Source organism: Eleutherodactylus coqui, chromosome 1, assembly GCF_035609145.1.
Source record: "Eleutherodactylus coqui strain aEleCoq1 chromosome 1, aEleCoq1.hap1, whole genome shotgun sequence".
NCBI classification, from domain to species: domain Eukaryota; kingdom Metazoa; phylum Chordata; class Amphibia; order Anura; family Eleutherodactylidae; genus Eleutherodactylus; species Eleutherodactylus coqui.
In genome coordinates this window covers 303,458,476-303,474,746 of record NC_089837.1, presented here as the reverse complement: position 1 = coordinate 303,474,746, position 16,271 = coordinate 303,458,476, and the positions used below count along the sequence as shown (strand labels likewise).

At 44.8% G+C, this 16,271-nt stretch overlaps 1 protein-coding gene across 4 annotated transcripts in view; it reads right to left on the bottom strand.

Moving 5' to 3' along the window:
- INPP5B (inositol polyphosphate-5-phosphatase B) overlaps positions 1 to 16,271 on the bottom strand; it is a 111,228-nt gene that overhangs the window by 80,129 nt on the left and 14,828 nt on the right. For 2 of the 4 annotated variants that reach the window (XM_066574790.1, XM_066574792.1), the window contains 3 exons: positions 15,324 to 15,421; positions 14,698 to 14,727; positions 13,080 to 13,190 (listed from right to left, as the gene is read on the bottom strand). In XM_066574790.1, coding sequence (XP_066430887.1) covers positions 13,080 to 13,190; positions 14,698 to 14,727; positions 15,324 to 15,421 — 239 coding nt within the window. Of the gene's footprint in view, positions 1 to 4,686; positions 4,743 to 11,959; positions 12,025 to 13,079; positions 13,191 to 14,697; positions 14,728 to 15,323; positions 15,422 to 16,271 lie in introns of those variants that run through there. The other 2 variants (XM_066574794.1, XM_066574799.1) reach the window with 2 other exon arrangements.

The following is a 16,271-nucleotide window of genomic DNA, read 5'->3' as shown; positions in this document are numbered from 1 at the left end:
TCATTTAGGTGGTACAAATAGACCAATAGAATTTGTGTATATTTCTTACAAGCGCCAGAATTGGAAAACTTTTGAAAAAAAATTGTAATTTTTTTCACATTTTCAACTGTAATATCTCAAATATGTGCAAACATACTGTACAAAGTTTTGTTAAGATATATATTTCCATCTGTTTACTTTGTTCTGGAAGCACATTGGAAAAACTATTTTTTTTAACCATTTGGAGACGTACAAATTTAACATTAATTATTAATAGAGATGAGCGAACGTACTCGTTTCGAGTAATTACTCGATCGAGCACCCCGATTTTCGAGTACTTCCGTACTCGGGCGAAAAGATTCAGTGGGCGCCGGGGGGGGGGGGGGGGGCGGGAGGAGGCGTGGCTGAGCGGGGGGTAGCAGCGGGGAACAGGGGGGAGCCCTCTCTCTCTCCCTCTCTCCCCCACTCCCCGCTGCAACCCCCCACTCACCCACGGCGCCCCCCGAATCTTTTCGTCCGAGTACGAAAGTACTCGAAAATCGCGGCGCTCAGGTGAAAAAGGGGCGTGGCCGAGTAGGTTTGCTCATCTCTAATTATTAACATTTTAAGAAACATTTTGTTTTCCTACACCAAGCCAAGATTGCAAAGACTCATAGGTGTCAGAATGATAGACACACCCACAAATGACCCTATTTTAAAAACTACCCCCCTTTAATGTATTCACTGAGTGGTGTCATGAGTATTTTGACACCTCAGTTACTTTCAGGAAATAATGCAATTTAGAGGAGAAAAAATAAAATTTCATAGCTTTGCAAATATGTCATTTTAACCCCTTAGTGACAGCCCTATCGTAAAACTACGTCCTGCTGTTGCAGGACGTGTATGGAGGGAGGTAGCGGCGCTATCTCCCTCCATACAGCGCTGGCATCAGCTGTTTATTACAGCATCGGCCGTTCGCGACTATTAACCCTTTAAATGCCGCTGTCAATTCTGACAGCTGCATTTAAATCCCCCGAATGCTGTTCGGGGGTCCCGCACGGCCCCCCGCGGTGAGATCGGGGGATCCGTGCAGGTGTCATGGCAGCCGGGGGCCTAATGAGTGGCCCCAGGGCTGCCTTAGCAGACTGCCTATCAAGCCATCCACACAAGGTGGCTTGAAAGACTGCCTGTAAAAAAGCAGTATGACGTAATGCTATAGCATTACGTCATACTGCAGGAGCGATCAAAGCATCGCAAGTTAAAGTCCCCCACAGGGACTTCGAAGTAATGTAAAAAAAATCATCAATAAAGTTTTTTTAATTGTTAAAAAAAAAGTTATAAAAGTTTAAATCACCCCCCTTTTGCCATATCTATTATTAAAAAATCAAAATCATAAAATAAAAATATGTATTTGATATCACCGCGTCCGTAAAAGTCAGATCTATCAAAGTAGTGCATTATTTTTCCCGCACGGTGAACGTTGTCTGAAAAAAAAAAAAAAAAAAAACGCCAGAAATACACTTTTTTAGTTACCCTGTCTCCCAGAAAAAAACGCAATAAAAAGTGATCAAAAAGTCGTATGTATTCCAAATTGATACTATTGGAAACTTCAGGACATCCCGCAAAAAATGAGCCCTTGCTCAACTACGTCGCCAAAAAAATAAAAAAGGTATTGCGCGCACAAAATGACCGCAGAAAATAATTGCAAAAAATTAAATATCTTAAAAAAAAAAATTAAAGTACTACAGCAAAAAAAATACTATACAAGTTTGGTATCGTAGCAATCGTACTGACCCATAGAATAAAAATATCAGGTCGTTTTTGTTGCAATTTGTGTGCTGTAGAAACAGGACGCACCGAAAGATGGTGGATTGTCATTTTTTTCCATTTCTCTCCGCTAAGAATTTTTAAAAAGTTTTTCAGTAAATTATATGGTACAATAAATAGTGCCATTGAAAAATACAACTCATCCCGCAAAAAACAAGCCCACATACAGCTACGTCGATGGATAAATTAAGGAGCTACGATTTTTTAAAAGGGAGTAGGAAAAAACAAAAATGAAAAAAAGCTCCGTCACTAAGGGGTTAAAGACAGTATTTTTTTCTATAAAGCACATGAAAATGAGATACCCCTGTTTATCCTGTGTTGAGAAACCCATTGTGGCCCTAATCCTATGTCCGTATGACTCAAACTGAAAGGAGAAGCCGGTGGCTTTCAGAACAGACATTTTGCTTGAAGGTGATTTAGGCCCCTTTGCTCACTTGTTGAGTCCTTAAACGGCCAAAGCAATGAATAACTACCACAAATTACCCCATCTTGAAAACTAGACCCCTTAACGAATTCATCAAGGGGTGTACTGCATATTGTGACCCCACAGTTTTTGAATGAATCTAAGCAAAGAAGAAGGGAAAATTTCTGGCAATCTGTCATTTAAAAACAGTTGTTTTTGTACAGCCCACATATAAATGAAGACTTTCACCCCAAAATGGATCCCCCTGTTTGTCCCGTGTTCAGAAACATACCCATTGTGGCCCTAATCTACTTATAGGACACATGGCTAGGCCTATAATGGAGGGAAGACCCATTGGATTTCAGGGCACAACTGAATAAATTGACTCCCTAAAAATAATGGCGATCACATGACTGGGGACCGCTCACCGAGACCCTTAGTCACTGCTCCAGGCTCTCGGCTATCTTTAGTAGCCATGAGCAAGGAGATTTTAAATTTCCCGGTCCGTCCCCAGCTGCTGTGCTTGTGTTTGCCACTTTGCCGATAGGTGCATGCGCTGAAGCTGGGCATAGGTCCACCAATAAAGATCCCATCGGGGTCATCGCCGGAGGCCTTAGATAAGTAATTTCTCCTCCGCTCACGGATCGGATCTGTGATGGGAGGTGAAACTTTAACTTTTTATTACTTTTACATGATCGCCGTTATCCAATGGGTAACGGCGATCACGTGACCAGGGACTGCGTACCACGGTCCCCCATGAAATCTCCAGGCTCTCAGTTATGTTTCATAGCCAGGAGCAGATAGATTTTAAATTACCCCGGCAATCCTCGGCATTTTGGCAATGCGCGCAGAAGCCAGGGTAAGGTCCGTGAAAAAATCCGGAGGACTTAGGTACCTCATTTCATCTCCTCTCACGGATATGATCAGTGAAGGGAGATGAAACTTAAATATTTAAAACTTTTTTTTAACGCTTTTTTAAACATTTTTTTACTTTACATGATTGCAGTTATCCATTGGATAACGGTGATCATGTGATCAGGAACCGCATATAGCAGTTCCCCGTGACATCCCCCTGCTCTCGGCTACTCATACCAGCCGGGAGCAGGGTGATTTTACATTTACCTGGCTTCCCGGCCCCCTGTGCATGTGCATGACTTATTATGGCTGGTGTGAATGCGCAGAAAGTGGCATCAGGTCCTGGAAGGGTCGGAACGCCGCAGAGGACGGGGGTGAGAACTCTCAGCTCCCCCCACGGATATGATCCATGAGGGGAGCTGAGACTTACTTTATTTAACTTTTTAAAATGTTTTTTATACTTTGCACGAGTTCGCTATTATCGCTGATAATAGTGACCTTGTGCCTGGGGACTGCAAACCGCAGCCCCCCCGCCCCCGGTCTCTGCTGCAGGCGCAGCACAGGGAGAGCGGACCCGGGGAAGGCAGGAGGCGGCAGGGGACTGCGGCAGCCTCCAGGTCCGCTTCAGCCCCCCAAAGTGTTCCGATCACTGAGGGGAGCTGAAACAGGCACCCTTAGTGCGCCACCATTCACTTTTATTCGGTCGCCAATATCGATCAGATGACAGGAGACTTCAATCCTCTGGTATATGAGAGACTGCAGCTGTGACACCTGCCGGACCTGTGGACGTATTCCACAATGAGGCCGTTTTTTGACGGCCGTGTGGAATAAGGCACAGCCTGAAAAGCCGTCAAAAGGCATATCGGCGGTCACGACGGGGTTAATTTAATTCGCTCAGTAATGGGCCATTTACACGTGATAATTACTGCTTAAAATTCGCTCAAACTAACAAATTCGAGCAATGATCGTGCAGTATAAATGCACAGAAATCGCTCACTATTCGTTCACAGGTTTTGCGGGCTTGTCGTTCCCTGTAAACGCTCCCCACTTCACATAGAAGGTGAAGCGCTGAGCGAGAAGTGGTGAAGTCTGTAAGTCTAAACGCTCTGCACGAGTGCTAACGACCTTAGCGGCGACATTTGCGCTCGTGCAGTCATAAAAGGCCCATTAGTCATAATGTAGAAAAAAAGAGAAACTTCAGCTCCATCCCCCTCCTACCGGTCTTCTATTTTCTATATGACTCTAGACACACATCTCGTAGACTGAGGAGTTTTCTGAACATTTTCAGAGCCCGCAGGCAGTGTAAGGGGAACTACATGCTGCTGAAAACTGCGGTACATGGCATGTTACTAGTTTAAGAGGAACCTGCCAAGTATTTTATGTTGCCCACCTCTATATGTATTCCCAGGGTTATATATGGAGTTGTTTAATATCACACTGCTTCATTTGGAATCTTATTAGCTATTATACAGGGCAATAAAAATATTACACAGAGCAGTGTGTTTTTTTTAACCTCAGTCTCATGCAAGAAAAGTTTAACTGTAGCACATCAGCCGTCATGTGTCCCTAGCAATACTTCTAGTATTTAATATTCAGAAACCTATCATCTGTATATCTGCCTGTAGGTAGCATCACGTACTTACCCTGCAGGGGTTTTACACTTCCAGTGGATTTCCAACTTGTATCCATGTTGTATAATGCAGAGTCCATATATAAAAATAAAAAAAACTTTTCCTGGGTTTACAAAAACATCAAAGATCCAATAGGGGCCAAGTTTTAGAAGCCAGCGTCTAACAGCAGAGCTAGCATGTAACTGACAATACACGGCATATATAGAGCGCTCAGTACCCTCCTTCTCTCTGCTAAGATAAATAAAAGGAAACAGTGCTGCAGACACACTATTAACCTCTCCGCTACTCAAGAACGGCTGCAGCACATGAACATCTACGCATGCTTTTCTTGTATTGCAAGGGGTAAAATCCACGCTGAACATCTGCAGGATAAATTCACATGCCACGGATTAAGGGCTCGTTCACACAAGGGACCTAATCGCACAAAAAGTCTGCGCGCAGAAAAATCGCATGAATAGACGCTTTTCCGCGCTGAAGTCCCGAGCTGTTTCCGCATTGAAACAACGCTGATGAGTGACGGAAAAGATGCGCTGCTGTTCAGGAGTTCAGGGATGAGAGAGAGGTATTGCGGCAGCAGTCCGAAGTCCCTCTGAACAGCAAGTTTTCACTTTTTAAATGTCCCGCTGCAAGCTCCTGTTAGTCCCCAGTGGCGATGAAGGGAACCTCTGGGGCTCCCCTTCATTTCCCAGGGGTTCACTTCATCACGGGCATGAAAATCTGAAACTCTCATCCACTTTGCTGCTACTTATAATGCTAGGGATTTTCCATGTAGAAATTCAAGTGCTGGGACTTCCATCAATCTCAGCAAAGGTGTTGCCCTGTCCCCCATTCTCTGCAGAGGTGGCTGGTCATATGCATTCAGCCTCTTTCGAAGAGAAGGAAAAAAGCAAGCATGCTCATAATTATTAGGGGTCTTGGTGGTTGAGCCTCCATCAAGCAGACATTTATGGTATAATAAGCTACACATATTACAAGTAGTAAGAATTTTTAACCTCTTAACAATCTCCAATAGCCCTTCTTACTGCAGCCATTAAGTGTCTTTATTCTACAGTGCCAGTAAACCAGCAGTCATGGGATGGAAAGTTAATGATGGCTTTCATAGAAAGGTGTTAGAACGCACAGGGCATCACAACTTTCTGTGTATGGGATTGCATAGCTACGGACCAGTTGGAATGCCTATGGTGAACCCTGTCCACCACCAAACTTTTAACAATGGGCACGTGAGCATCAGAACCGGGCCATGGCACACGGGGCCTTGGAGGCATTGGAGATGTAGGCACTGAGTGATGCTGGGTCAACGCGGTTTTGTTTTTTTTTTCAGTCCTGTATTTTAGTTTTGTATTTCTTGTTACATTTTCATAAACATCTTTTTTTTAAATGAAGGCCTTTTCATTACTCTCTTTTACTACTTTGCCTAAATAGTACTTGTCGTTCTGTATGATGCCCAGGTGTTCTAAACTTTGGTCAGGATAGTTGATCTCGACTCTAGTGAAAAGCATTTTCAATACAACTGAATACAAAAAAGCACACGGGGCAGAATACTTTTTTATTCCAGTCCATGGCAGATGTACAGAACAGTTGCATATATCTATCCATATATGTGACACTAGACATAAGCGCCACGTGTGGTGAGATTGGAGCCTAATTCTTAACTATATAGAAAGTACTTTAGGGAAATTACTTGTATTGTTTCCTCAAGTGTCCAATCAGTTTATATATAGATATATAAAGCAACTAACCACGAAACACAAGAGAAATTATAAACCTAGCTGGGCTAGAGAAGATGTCCACATGTCCTGCTGACTTTCAGACAATGATTTATTTACACTGTACTGGTATTGGTGGGCAATGAAGAGTTACAGTTTTGCATTCCACAAGCTACAATGAAATGTGCCACAAGAGATTTAGATGATCCTCCCTGGAGCTTGGGAATACAGCATGGGCCACCCATCTAAACTACTAAGGAAATTTCTGACCTCTTGACTGCCTTCTCCAAAAATAGAATGAGATGTTAAAATAACATGGGTACAAATAATGATTTTATACAAGACTACACTTTAACACACCGCAGATATTTGTCAATGCACCGCACGGCTTTATAAATAGAAATATTGACGGCGATTTCTAAACAAGCTGTGCGCCAATCTCTATCAGTGCAGAAAATACGTCCTCACATCTAAAGTGAGGAAAAACACCAGAAAAATTCACATTTTTATTGGCCTACATTCAACATCTGGATGTGCCTTTTTTTGGCAAATAATGCTGTGTAAGGCTGGATTCAGACGACCGTATATCGGCTTGGTTTTCACACCGAGCCAATATACGGTGTCCTCATCTGCATGGGGGGGGGGGGGGATAGAAGAGCCAGGAGCAGGACCTGAGCTCCCGCCCCCTCTCTGCCTCCTCTCCACCCCCTCTCCGCCCCTCTGCACTATTTGCAATGAAAGGAGTCGGGACGGGGCTATGTTCAAGTCCCACCTCTCCCCATTGCAAATAGTGCTGGGGGGTGGAGAGGGGGCGGGAGCTCCTGGCTCTTCCAGGCTCCCCCCCTGCAGAGAGAGACGACGTATATCGGCTGGGCGTGAAAACCCAGCCGATATACGTTCATCTGAATCCAGCCTCAGGCTGGGTTCACACGGGGCGTAATTGCTACAAAATTTCTGTGCAGACTAATTGCACGGAAATTCCGTCAGCGGCCTTTTATCCTGGGATTAGCCAGCAAAGTGGACGAGATTTGCAAAAATCTCATTGACACCCTGCAGCTGATCCGTAGCGGACAAGCCGTGCAGAATTCAAAGACGCAGCATGTCAATTCTTTCCCCGTTTCTGCAGCGGTCTCTCTTCTCTCTATGGGGAGAAACAGCCGCAGCAGAATGCAGGCGGCTAAGCGGCTCCAAAACCCGCAGCCTTGCATTTCTCTGCGAGATTTCTGTGGGATTTCAGTCCCATGTGAACCCAGCCTTATTTGTAAAGACTCAATGTGTAAAGCTATCCTTACCAAAGAAAATACAAAAATTGCATGTGTGAATATAGCCAAAGATTAAAATCACACAATGCGTTTTCTATGGCATTCTTTCTTCAGTCAGAAATGCTGTGGTCAGATGTTACTTTAAAGTCTATAGTGAAATTCTGTCTACATACAAAGTTTTGTGTCTTGTGATGTTTTTGGAGTCAGTGGCTTTTTTTTCAAAACACAGCATGCTCAGGGTATGACCTGGCAGGGGCAGGATGGGGGGGGGGGGACTATGTTCCACCCCCTCCCATTGCAAATAGTGGCGAGAGGGTGCGGGAGCTCAGTGCACTACTCCCGGCCCACCCCCAACCCTGCAGAAAGGGACACCGTATATCGGTTGGGCGTGAAAACCCGGGCTGATATACGGACATGTGAATAAAAATCAACCCCAGCTCGCTCACTTCTTGTTACATATAAAAACTTACCGCTCATTGTTTCACATAGCAATGTGAAGCACTGTGTCAAGCCACCACAAAGCACTATCGTGATGCCACAAAGAGCTATGGTGAGCGATCATTTTCTTATTATTTGTGGCTGGCAAGTAATTGTGATTTGCTTTGTTCGGACGCCAGTGCCCTTAGGCACAATTTGTAGTTGTGAGTGGTGAGGTGTGGAGTAATACAAAGAGCCAGATATTTTTCTTAGGCTGGATTCACACGAACGTATATCAGCTCGATTTTCACGTCGAGCCGATATACGTCATCTCTCTCTGCAGGGGGAGGAGGCTGGAAGAGCCGGGAGCAGTGCTCTGAGCTCCCGCCCCCTCTCCGCCCCTCTGCACTATTTGCAATGAGAAGAGGCGGTGCAGGGGCAGGGCTAATTCACAGAACTTAGCCCCGCCCCGCCTCCTTTCATTGCAAATAGTGTAGAGGGGTGGAGAGGGGGAGCAGAGGAGGCAGAGAGGGGGTGGGAGCTCAGTTCCTGCTCCTGGCTCATCCATCCTCCCCCCCTGCAGATGAGGACACCGTATATCGGCTCGGCGTGAAAACCGAGCCGATATACGTTCGTGTGAATCCAGCCTTAAAGGGGTTGTCTCACGCCGAAACGTTTTTTTTTAATATTCAATAGGCCCCCCGTTCGGCGCGAGACAAACCCAAGGAATGGGTTAAAAAAAAAAAAAAGTTTATTACTTACCCGAATTCCCGCGCTGCGGCGACTTCTTTCTTCCTTTACCAAGATGGCCACCGGGATCTTCACCCACGATGCACCGCGGGTCTTCTCCCATGGTGCACCGTGGGCTCTGTGCGGTCCATTGCCGATTCCAGCCTCCTGATTGGCTGGAATCGGCACACGTGACGGGGGCGGAGCTACGAGGACCAGCTCTCCGGCACGAGCGGACCCATTCACCAGGGAGAAGACCGGACTGCGCAAGCGCGTCTAAAAACGCCAGAAGACAGCGAATTTAGACGGATCCATGGCGACGGGGACGCTAGCAACGGAGCAGGTAAGTGAATAACTTCTGTATGGCTCATAATTAATGCACGATGTATATTACAAAGTGCATTAATATGCCCATACAGAAGTACTGAACCCCACTTGATTTCACGAGACAACCCCTTTAAGTTGTTGTAACCACGATATTATTAAATAAGGCAGTGAAATGAGGTAGTTTTCTTCATCACATTCAGTGCATAATTACTGATCCACAAATTGCACCTGTGTCTAACTCATCCATGTATTGGGAGCTTACTCTGGATTTCTTCTCTCTATCCTTCTTTGTATTTATATCTCTTTATCCCCCCTGTCTTCATATTTGCATCTTTTTTTTTTTTATTAACTGTCAAAGCTGTCTCTCTTTCTCAGTTACTCATGGTTTCTCAAATTTCTCTTTTGTTTCTCTTTCTGTCATGGCTGATCTCTCTGTCTCTTTTCACTTTTCTCTCCTGCCAGGCACTTTCTTTTCTCTTGTCGGACGCTTCTTTTTTTCTGGTGCTCTCTCCCTGCTGGCACCTCTCTTTTCTCACTACTCTTTACTTATTGCTTAAAAGTATGCTGCCTCTCCTCTGTGGCACTTGCTTTGCCTGGTGCGCCTCACTCTCTGGCTCCTGTGACCGTTGTGCGGCTATTTGTTGTCTCTGTCACCTGACCAGCTTGTGTGCAGCCAATCACAGCCTATCTGGACGCTACCTGTCTCATCTGAGTCTCTATGCATTTTTTCTATCTTGTGCAGCTGGATAAAAACGTCCTAACTGGTTGCTAGGTTACCTGCATCCCTCGTGTAAACTGACTCAGATTAACCCCCTAGGGCCATAACTAAACAGTGCTATGTAGTGCCTATTTCCAGGCCACTACAACTGCATGACAAGTGAGCGATTGTCATAGATGATCTGCCTGTCTGAACATACTGCATGAGTTCGAACAACTTTGAACGAATTAGCGGTGACGTCACTCGCTCGTGTGCGCATTCAAACCAGAATCTCCCCATGTAAAAAGGGAAATTAGATTTACGATGTCTCACAACATTTTCACAAAAGACAGTAGTCTATCTCAAAACTGAGGTTGTTAAAAATGTGGAGATGGGAAATTAAAGTATGTTCCTTTATTGCTGTAAGTCCAATAAAGCACTATAACATTAATGGCTACGCCAACTGCAGTACCACTCCTGTCATCTATATGACAACTTGCACACTGTACAGTCTAATACATATATGCCTAAGGGTGCATTCAGACGACCGTATATCGGCCGGGTTTTCACGCCCAGCCGATATACGGCGTCTCTCTTTGCAGGGGGAGGAGGCTGGAAGAGCTGGGAGCAGTGCTCTGAGCTCCCGCCCCCTCTCTGCCTCCTCTCCACCCCCCTGCACTATTTTCAATGAGGAGAGGCGGGGCTAATTTCCAGAACTTAGCCCCACCCTGTTCCACCTCCTCTCATTGCAAATAGTGCAGAGGGGTGGAGAGGGGATGGAGAGGAGGCAAAGAGGGAGCGGGAGCTCAGAGCACTGCTCCTGGCTCTTCCAGCCTCCTCCCCCTGCAGAAAAAGACGCCGTATATCGGCCGGCGTGAAACCCAGCCAATGTACGGTCGTCTGAATGCAGCCTAAGGCCTCCCTCACACAGAGCGTTTTATACAGCGTTTAGTGCTGCCTTTTCAGCCCAGCGCTAAATGCTGTACAACACTCCCATTCATTTCAATGGGGCTGCTCACACAGGGCTGAAAACGCAGCGCCTTGCAACGCTGCGCTTTGACAGCGATGCAAGTTCTATTTTGGGGCGTTTTCAGCCCTGCGTCGCCCATTAAAATGAATGGGCAGCGGTTTTAGCACTGCTGAAAATGCGGCAACACTTGGTGCCGCGTTTTTGGCAGCGTTAACCGCTCGCCGATTTTCGGGGTGAGGGCTTGCAATAGAGGCCCTACCCCGAAAATCAGCCCCAGCTAGGTAGAGAGAAAAAAAGAAAGTTAATACTCACCTAGCCGCTACAGACCGGGTCGCGGCCGCTGGTCTCTGCCACTGATCCGGGCTTCCCCTGCATTCACAAGTCTATTGCCCTAGGCCAGGTTTAAGAACCCCGCCTCGGGTAATAGAGTGCTGTGATTGGTTATCGGCACGGTCGATGCCCAATCACAGCCCTTCATTGACTGTCTCAGCCAATCAGCGCTGGCAAGCCCTGATTGGCTGAGACAGTCAATGAAGGGCTGTCATTGGGCATCGAGCAAGCACCGACAACCAATCACAGCACTCTATTGCCGGAGGCGGGGTTCTCAAACCTGGCCTCCGGCAATAGACTTGGGAGTGCCGAGGAAGCCTGGATCAGCGGCAGAGACCAGCGGCTGCGACCTGGACTGCAGCGGCAAGGTGAGTATTGCTTTTTCTTTTCTTTTCAGCATTCTAAGGGTGGTTTCACACAGGCGAGAAAATCACAAGATTTTCGCCTGATGTGAGTGTCAGTATAAAAGCAGATTATGAAACCAATGATTTACGATGGTTTCCTTCCCATCTGCGATGTTTTCATTGATGCGATGTTGAGTGAAGAAAAAATTGCAGCATGCTCTTTCTTTCTGCGTTTTGCATCTCCCATGTTTCCCTATGGAGCGTTCTTTTTGCAAGGCAACAAACTTGCGTTAACTTTAGAAATTCCTATTGGCTTTTGCGTTAAAAAAACATGCGATTTTCTTGCATGACTTTAATGCGGCCGGCAGTGATGCGAGATTATTCTAAAAAAAAAGGCATCACTAACGCGCAAAAAAAAAAAAAAAATTGCAGGAAAAAAGATGCGAATTTGCCGTGATTTTCTAACAGCACAATCGCGATCGCTCGTGTGAAGCTAGCCTTACCGTGTCCTGTGTCGGGTTGTAACCAAAATACTGCCACCATGTGCATGCATTTACACTGAACGACAATGGAATGAGGGTATCCAAACCAGTTGGCCCATGCAAAAGGGACCTGAGGCTTTTAGCCAAAACGTGTAAACTGGGCAGGCTGTGCCTTTTTATGTTTGGATGTTTTGTTCTGCTAAAACTGAATAAAGGAAGAAGAATTTCTACTGATTACATCTGGTGCTAGTAATATTTTTATTTACTTGTGGATAAAAAGTAGCTATATAATACAGTATATGTTTGTTTCCATTTGCTGATCGTGAATTTCCCTTTAGGCCTCCCTCACAAAGACATTTTTGTACAGCGTTTAGCGCTGCCTTTTCAGCACTGCACTAAATGCTGTACAACACTCCCATTCATTTCAATGGGGCTGTTCACACAAGCGTCTTCAACACTGTGCTTTGACAGCAATGCATGTTCCATCTTTGCCCATTTCAGCCCTGCGTCGCCTATCAAAATGAATGGGGAGCGGTTTCAGCACTGCTGAAAACGTGGCACAGCTTGATACCATGGTTTTGGCTGTGCTAAACGCAAACGCTAGCTGCACTGCCTAAAAAAGGAATACTCACCTAGCTGGCACCATCTGGGGCCCTGCCACTCTTTTCTGGAGCTCCGTGCAGGCTGCCGGACATTTATTAAGCCAACATACATCTATTGCTAGTGACAGGGTTTAAAATTTCCTGCCTCCCAGCGAGAGATTGCTCTGATTGGCAGAGCCGCCACGTCTGAACCAATCAGAATCGTCGCTCGATGCACCAATTACAACCATTCAATGAATGGCTGTGATTGGCTGAGCTTGCTGACTAATCCTCTGTCGGCGTTGACAAGTACTGGGAGCTCCGGAGAGCAGCACCAGGGACCTAGATATCACCAGCTAAGTGATTATTGATTTTTTTTTTCCAGCAACCTTGGCTGCATTTTTAGCTGTGCTAAAAACGCAGCTAAAACATTCTCAAAAATGCATGACAGCGCTGCTGAAACCACAGTAAACGCAGCATTGAAAAACGATGCGTTTCTGCAAATGCCTGTGTGAGGGAGGCCTTACTTTACCAATCTCCCAAAAGTACTGAATTCTTACCCTGAAGTGACTGATTGACTTTGTGCAGAAATTCCTGTGTGTGAGAACCAAAAGGAAGCTGAATCTCAAGCTCAGTGTCTGGAGTCCTTATCCTCACTGTGATGTCAGAGCCTGAAGGATAAGTGGACAGATAGCAGATACACTTCATTTTTATTCCACATATTACTGCCACATAAGTCATGCTATACTAAAGATTACAGAAAAATAGACACATTTTACGTGAATTTTCCATGAATTAAAGAAATACTTTGAATGGTCTCTGGTCATTCAACAACAGGTTAAAAAATCATACAGAAATAATAACAATGGGGAACTCAAATGTATAATGGAGTTTCTCTTTAAGGCCGGGCTCTCAGAGTCATATGCAGAACCCGCAGCAGAATTCAGCTGTAAGCCCACCTGTGACCTTGCGTATAGCCGTGTGATGTACAGGCGGTCATGCGCAGTACACCTTTATTTGTTTATATTTCCCATACTGTTGCTTAGTGATTACGCGGATACCCGCAGCCCACATGCAATATCATTTCGTATGGGCTGCGGGTACATCCGCGTCCATAGAGAATAATGGGCTCTATGTCATGTACATACACTGTAAAATACAACCTGATGCACTGTATTTTCTGTGAGCGGATTACACAAGTCTGACCCACTAATGTGAGCGGCATTGTGTAATCCAATGCATTTGATTGATCCATGTTTTACCGCAGATCAAATGCTCGCCGAATCTGCAATTCCTATCCAGTCAGCAGATAGAGATGAAAAGTGGTATAACTGTCTGAGCTGCTCAACCATTTTTCTGAAGATAAAACAGCGACTCTAGCAGGGAGATGTGGATTTTCTGAATGAATAAAAAAATAAAATACTTATTATGTTGCTTTTTTCTCCGGCACTGGAGTAGAAATGGAGAGTGGCAATAATAAGCATACCAATACTTGTAGAGAACACAAATTAGGCCTGAGGGCTCAATCACACTGGCGTTTTGATGCTCAAAAAGAGCGCTGCCCGCTATTCCCTGCTGTGGCTTTGACAGCTGCTGTCACAGCTGTGGCAGAGGAGTGCGATGTTCTCCCATTGAATTCAATGGAGCCGGCAATACAGCTGGCTCCATTGAAAGCAATGGGCTGCCGGCAAGCGCTGCAATGATTTTCGGGGAAGGGCTTCAAATATATAATGTGTAAAAAAAGAAAAATCTATACTCACCTCGCTGCAGCTGCCGGGGCTCAGCCACGTCCAGCCGGTTATTCTCTTGCCCTACTCTGAGAAGTATTCAGCAGGTGGGGATTTAAAATCAGGAAGTTCAAAAAATCCCGCCTCCAGGAAGTGCTGGCTCTAATTGGTTTTCAATCACCGCAGCTGTGCCAATTAATGTAGCGCTCCATGAACCAATCACAGCCATCGCATTGCATGTGTGATGTAGCTTCCTATTAGTTTACTGGGGGAATGGCAGTGGTAATTGGATTATGTAAAGGGCAGGGAATAATGTAGCTGAAGGCCATACATAGAATTAATGAAATCATATAAATAAACGCTCTACCTTTTCATACAATTACCATAACTAGTTCAAAGCCATCACTATATTCTATGCCTAAAATGACAGCGATACAAAGAAAACACTTACCAATGACCTGCAATCTTTCATACGGCGTCACTAAGGATTCAAAGGTAAGACATTTGTTAGCTGTAATGTCACCACCATGTGCACAACATATCTGCCTCCTGCTGGCAGCAGTAGACAGCTGCAAGATAATATTTGAAATTTTTCTCCAGAGAAAGGGGAAATATATACTGCATAAATAATCTACAATCAGTTAGGAAACCGCAGAGCCTCTCGAGTAGTTGTCATGTCCCTTCCCCATAGAAGACTGCAGATGATATGAATTTGACCTAGTTATTACTTTTGTGACAGCTAACTTATATTATGCCAACGTCTTGTAGGTTTTGTGTTTAGTTCCTTGCAGCCAAGTCATACATAATCCACTGTCTAATGAACCATTGTGATATACAAAGTTGTCATTGATCTACAGTATCAGCAACTAAAAGTACATAACATGCATATACATTATATAGGCCCAAAAGTATATTGCTCAGCTCATGGTAAGATACAGGTATATACTGTTCCTATGAATATATAGAAGCAGCACTAGCTAGTCCCTAATGATATGGGGCCTGATTACTGGACATGATATGCAGGAATCAACCATAGACTATTCCAGTTTAACAGAACTATTCTGCAATTTAGGTTACCTTCTTCAACAGTAACTCCTTCGGCTAATGGGACAATGACGTCCAGAGATACATCCTCTGCGATGATCGCCATTCTTCTATGCCTGTATATAAACACTCTGCGGAGACAAGTAAAGAACAGCAATCAAATTACAGATGCCTACTGATGCCAACCAATAGAATTTAGAACTTTGTTTTCAAGGTCTCTGTACAATATGCTACTGCCATCTTCATATCCTACTAAAATTAACCGTATCAGTAAACTCTATTTCTGAATAGCTTTACATACGGAATTTAGAGATTGTTGCAGGAGTTTAAGGGGTTTGATGATATTTGCAAAAAGTATCTGAAGTTTGGGGAGGGTACAACATAACAACCAATGCACATGTGCCTTGTGTCCATCGCAGCTGCCACTCCAGCATAAGGAAATTGTTGCAGCGGTCACATGCCTCTCATTGTGCAGATGACCAACCAATTGCAGGCTTCAATGGTGATTGTGCCATGAATGGCATGTGACTACTGAAGCCTGTGAGTGGCTGAGCAGTCACAAGGACAATCAATGGCATGTGACAGTTACAACAACATCCTGGTTCTGGAACGGCAGAGAACGGAATGGCTACAATGAAACTGGGGAAATTCTGATCAGTGAGTATACCTTAGTTTACTTATTTGTGCCTTCCCCAGCCCTCACCCACTTCTTTCTTCAAGAGATTAGGAGGCACCTTTCTTGGGGCGATACAATGTTACATATTATAATAATTAATAATTTCAGAAGGGTCGGTGATCCAGAGATTATTCTGATTGCCAGATTGGAGTCGGAAAGGAATTTTTTCCCCCTACCTCATTAGGGTTTTTTTTGCCTTTGTCTGGATCAACATTGGGGGGTAATAAGCTGAACTGGATGAACATTTTTTTTTTCGGCCTATGTTACTATGTTGGGAATTCCCTTTAACATTTTTAGTGGCAAAT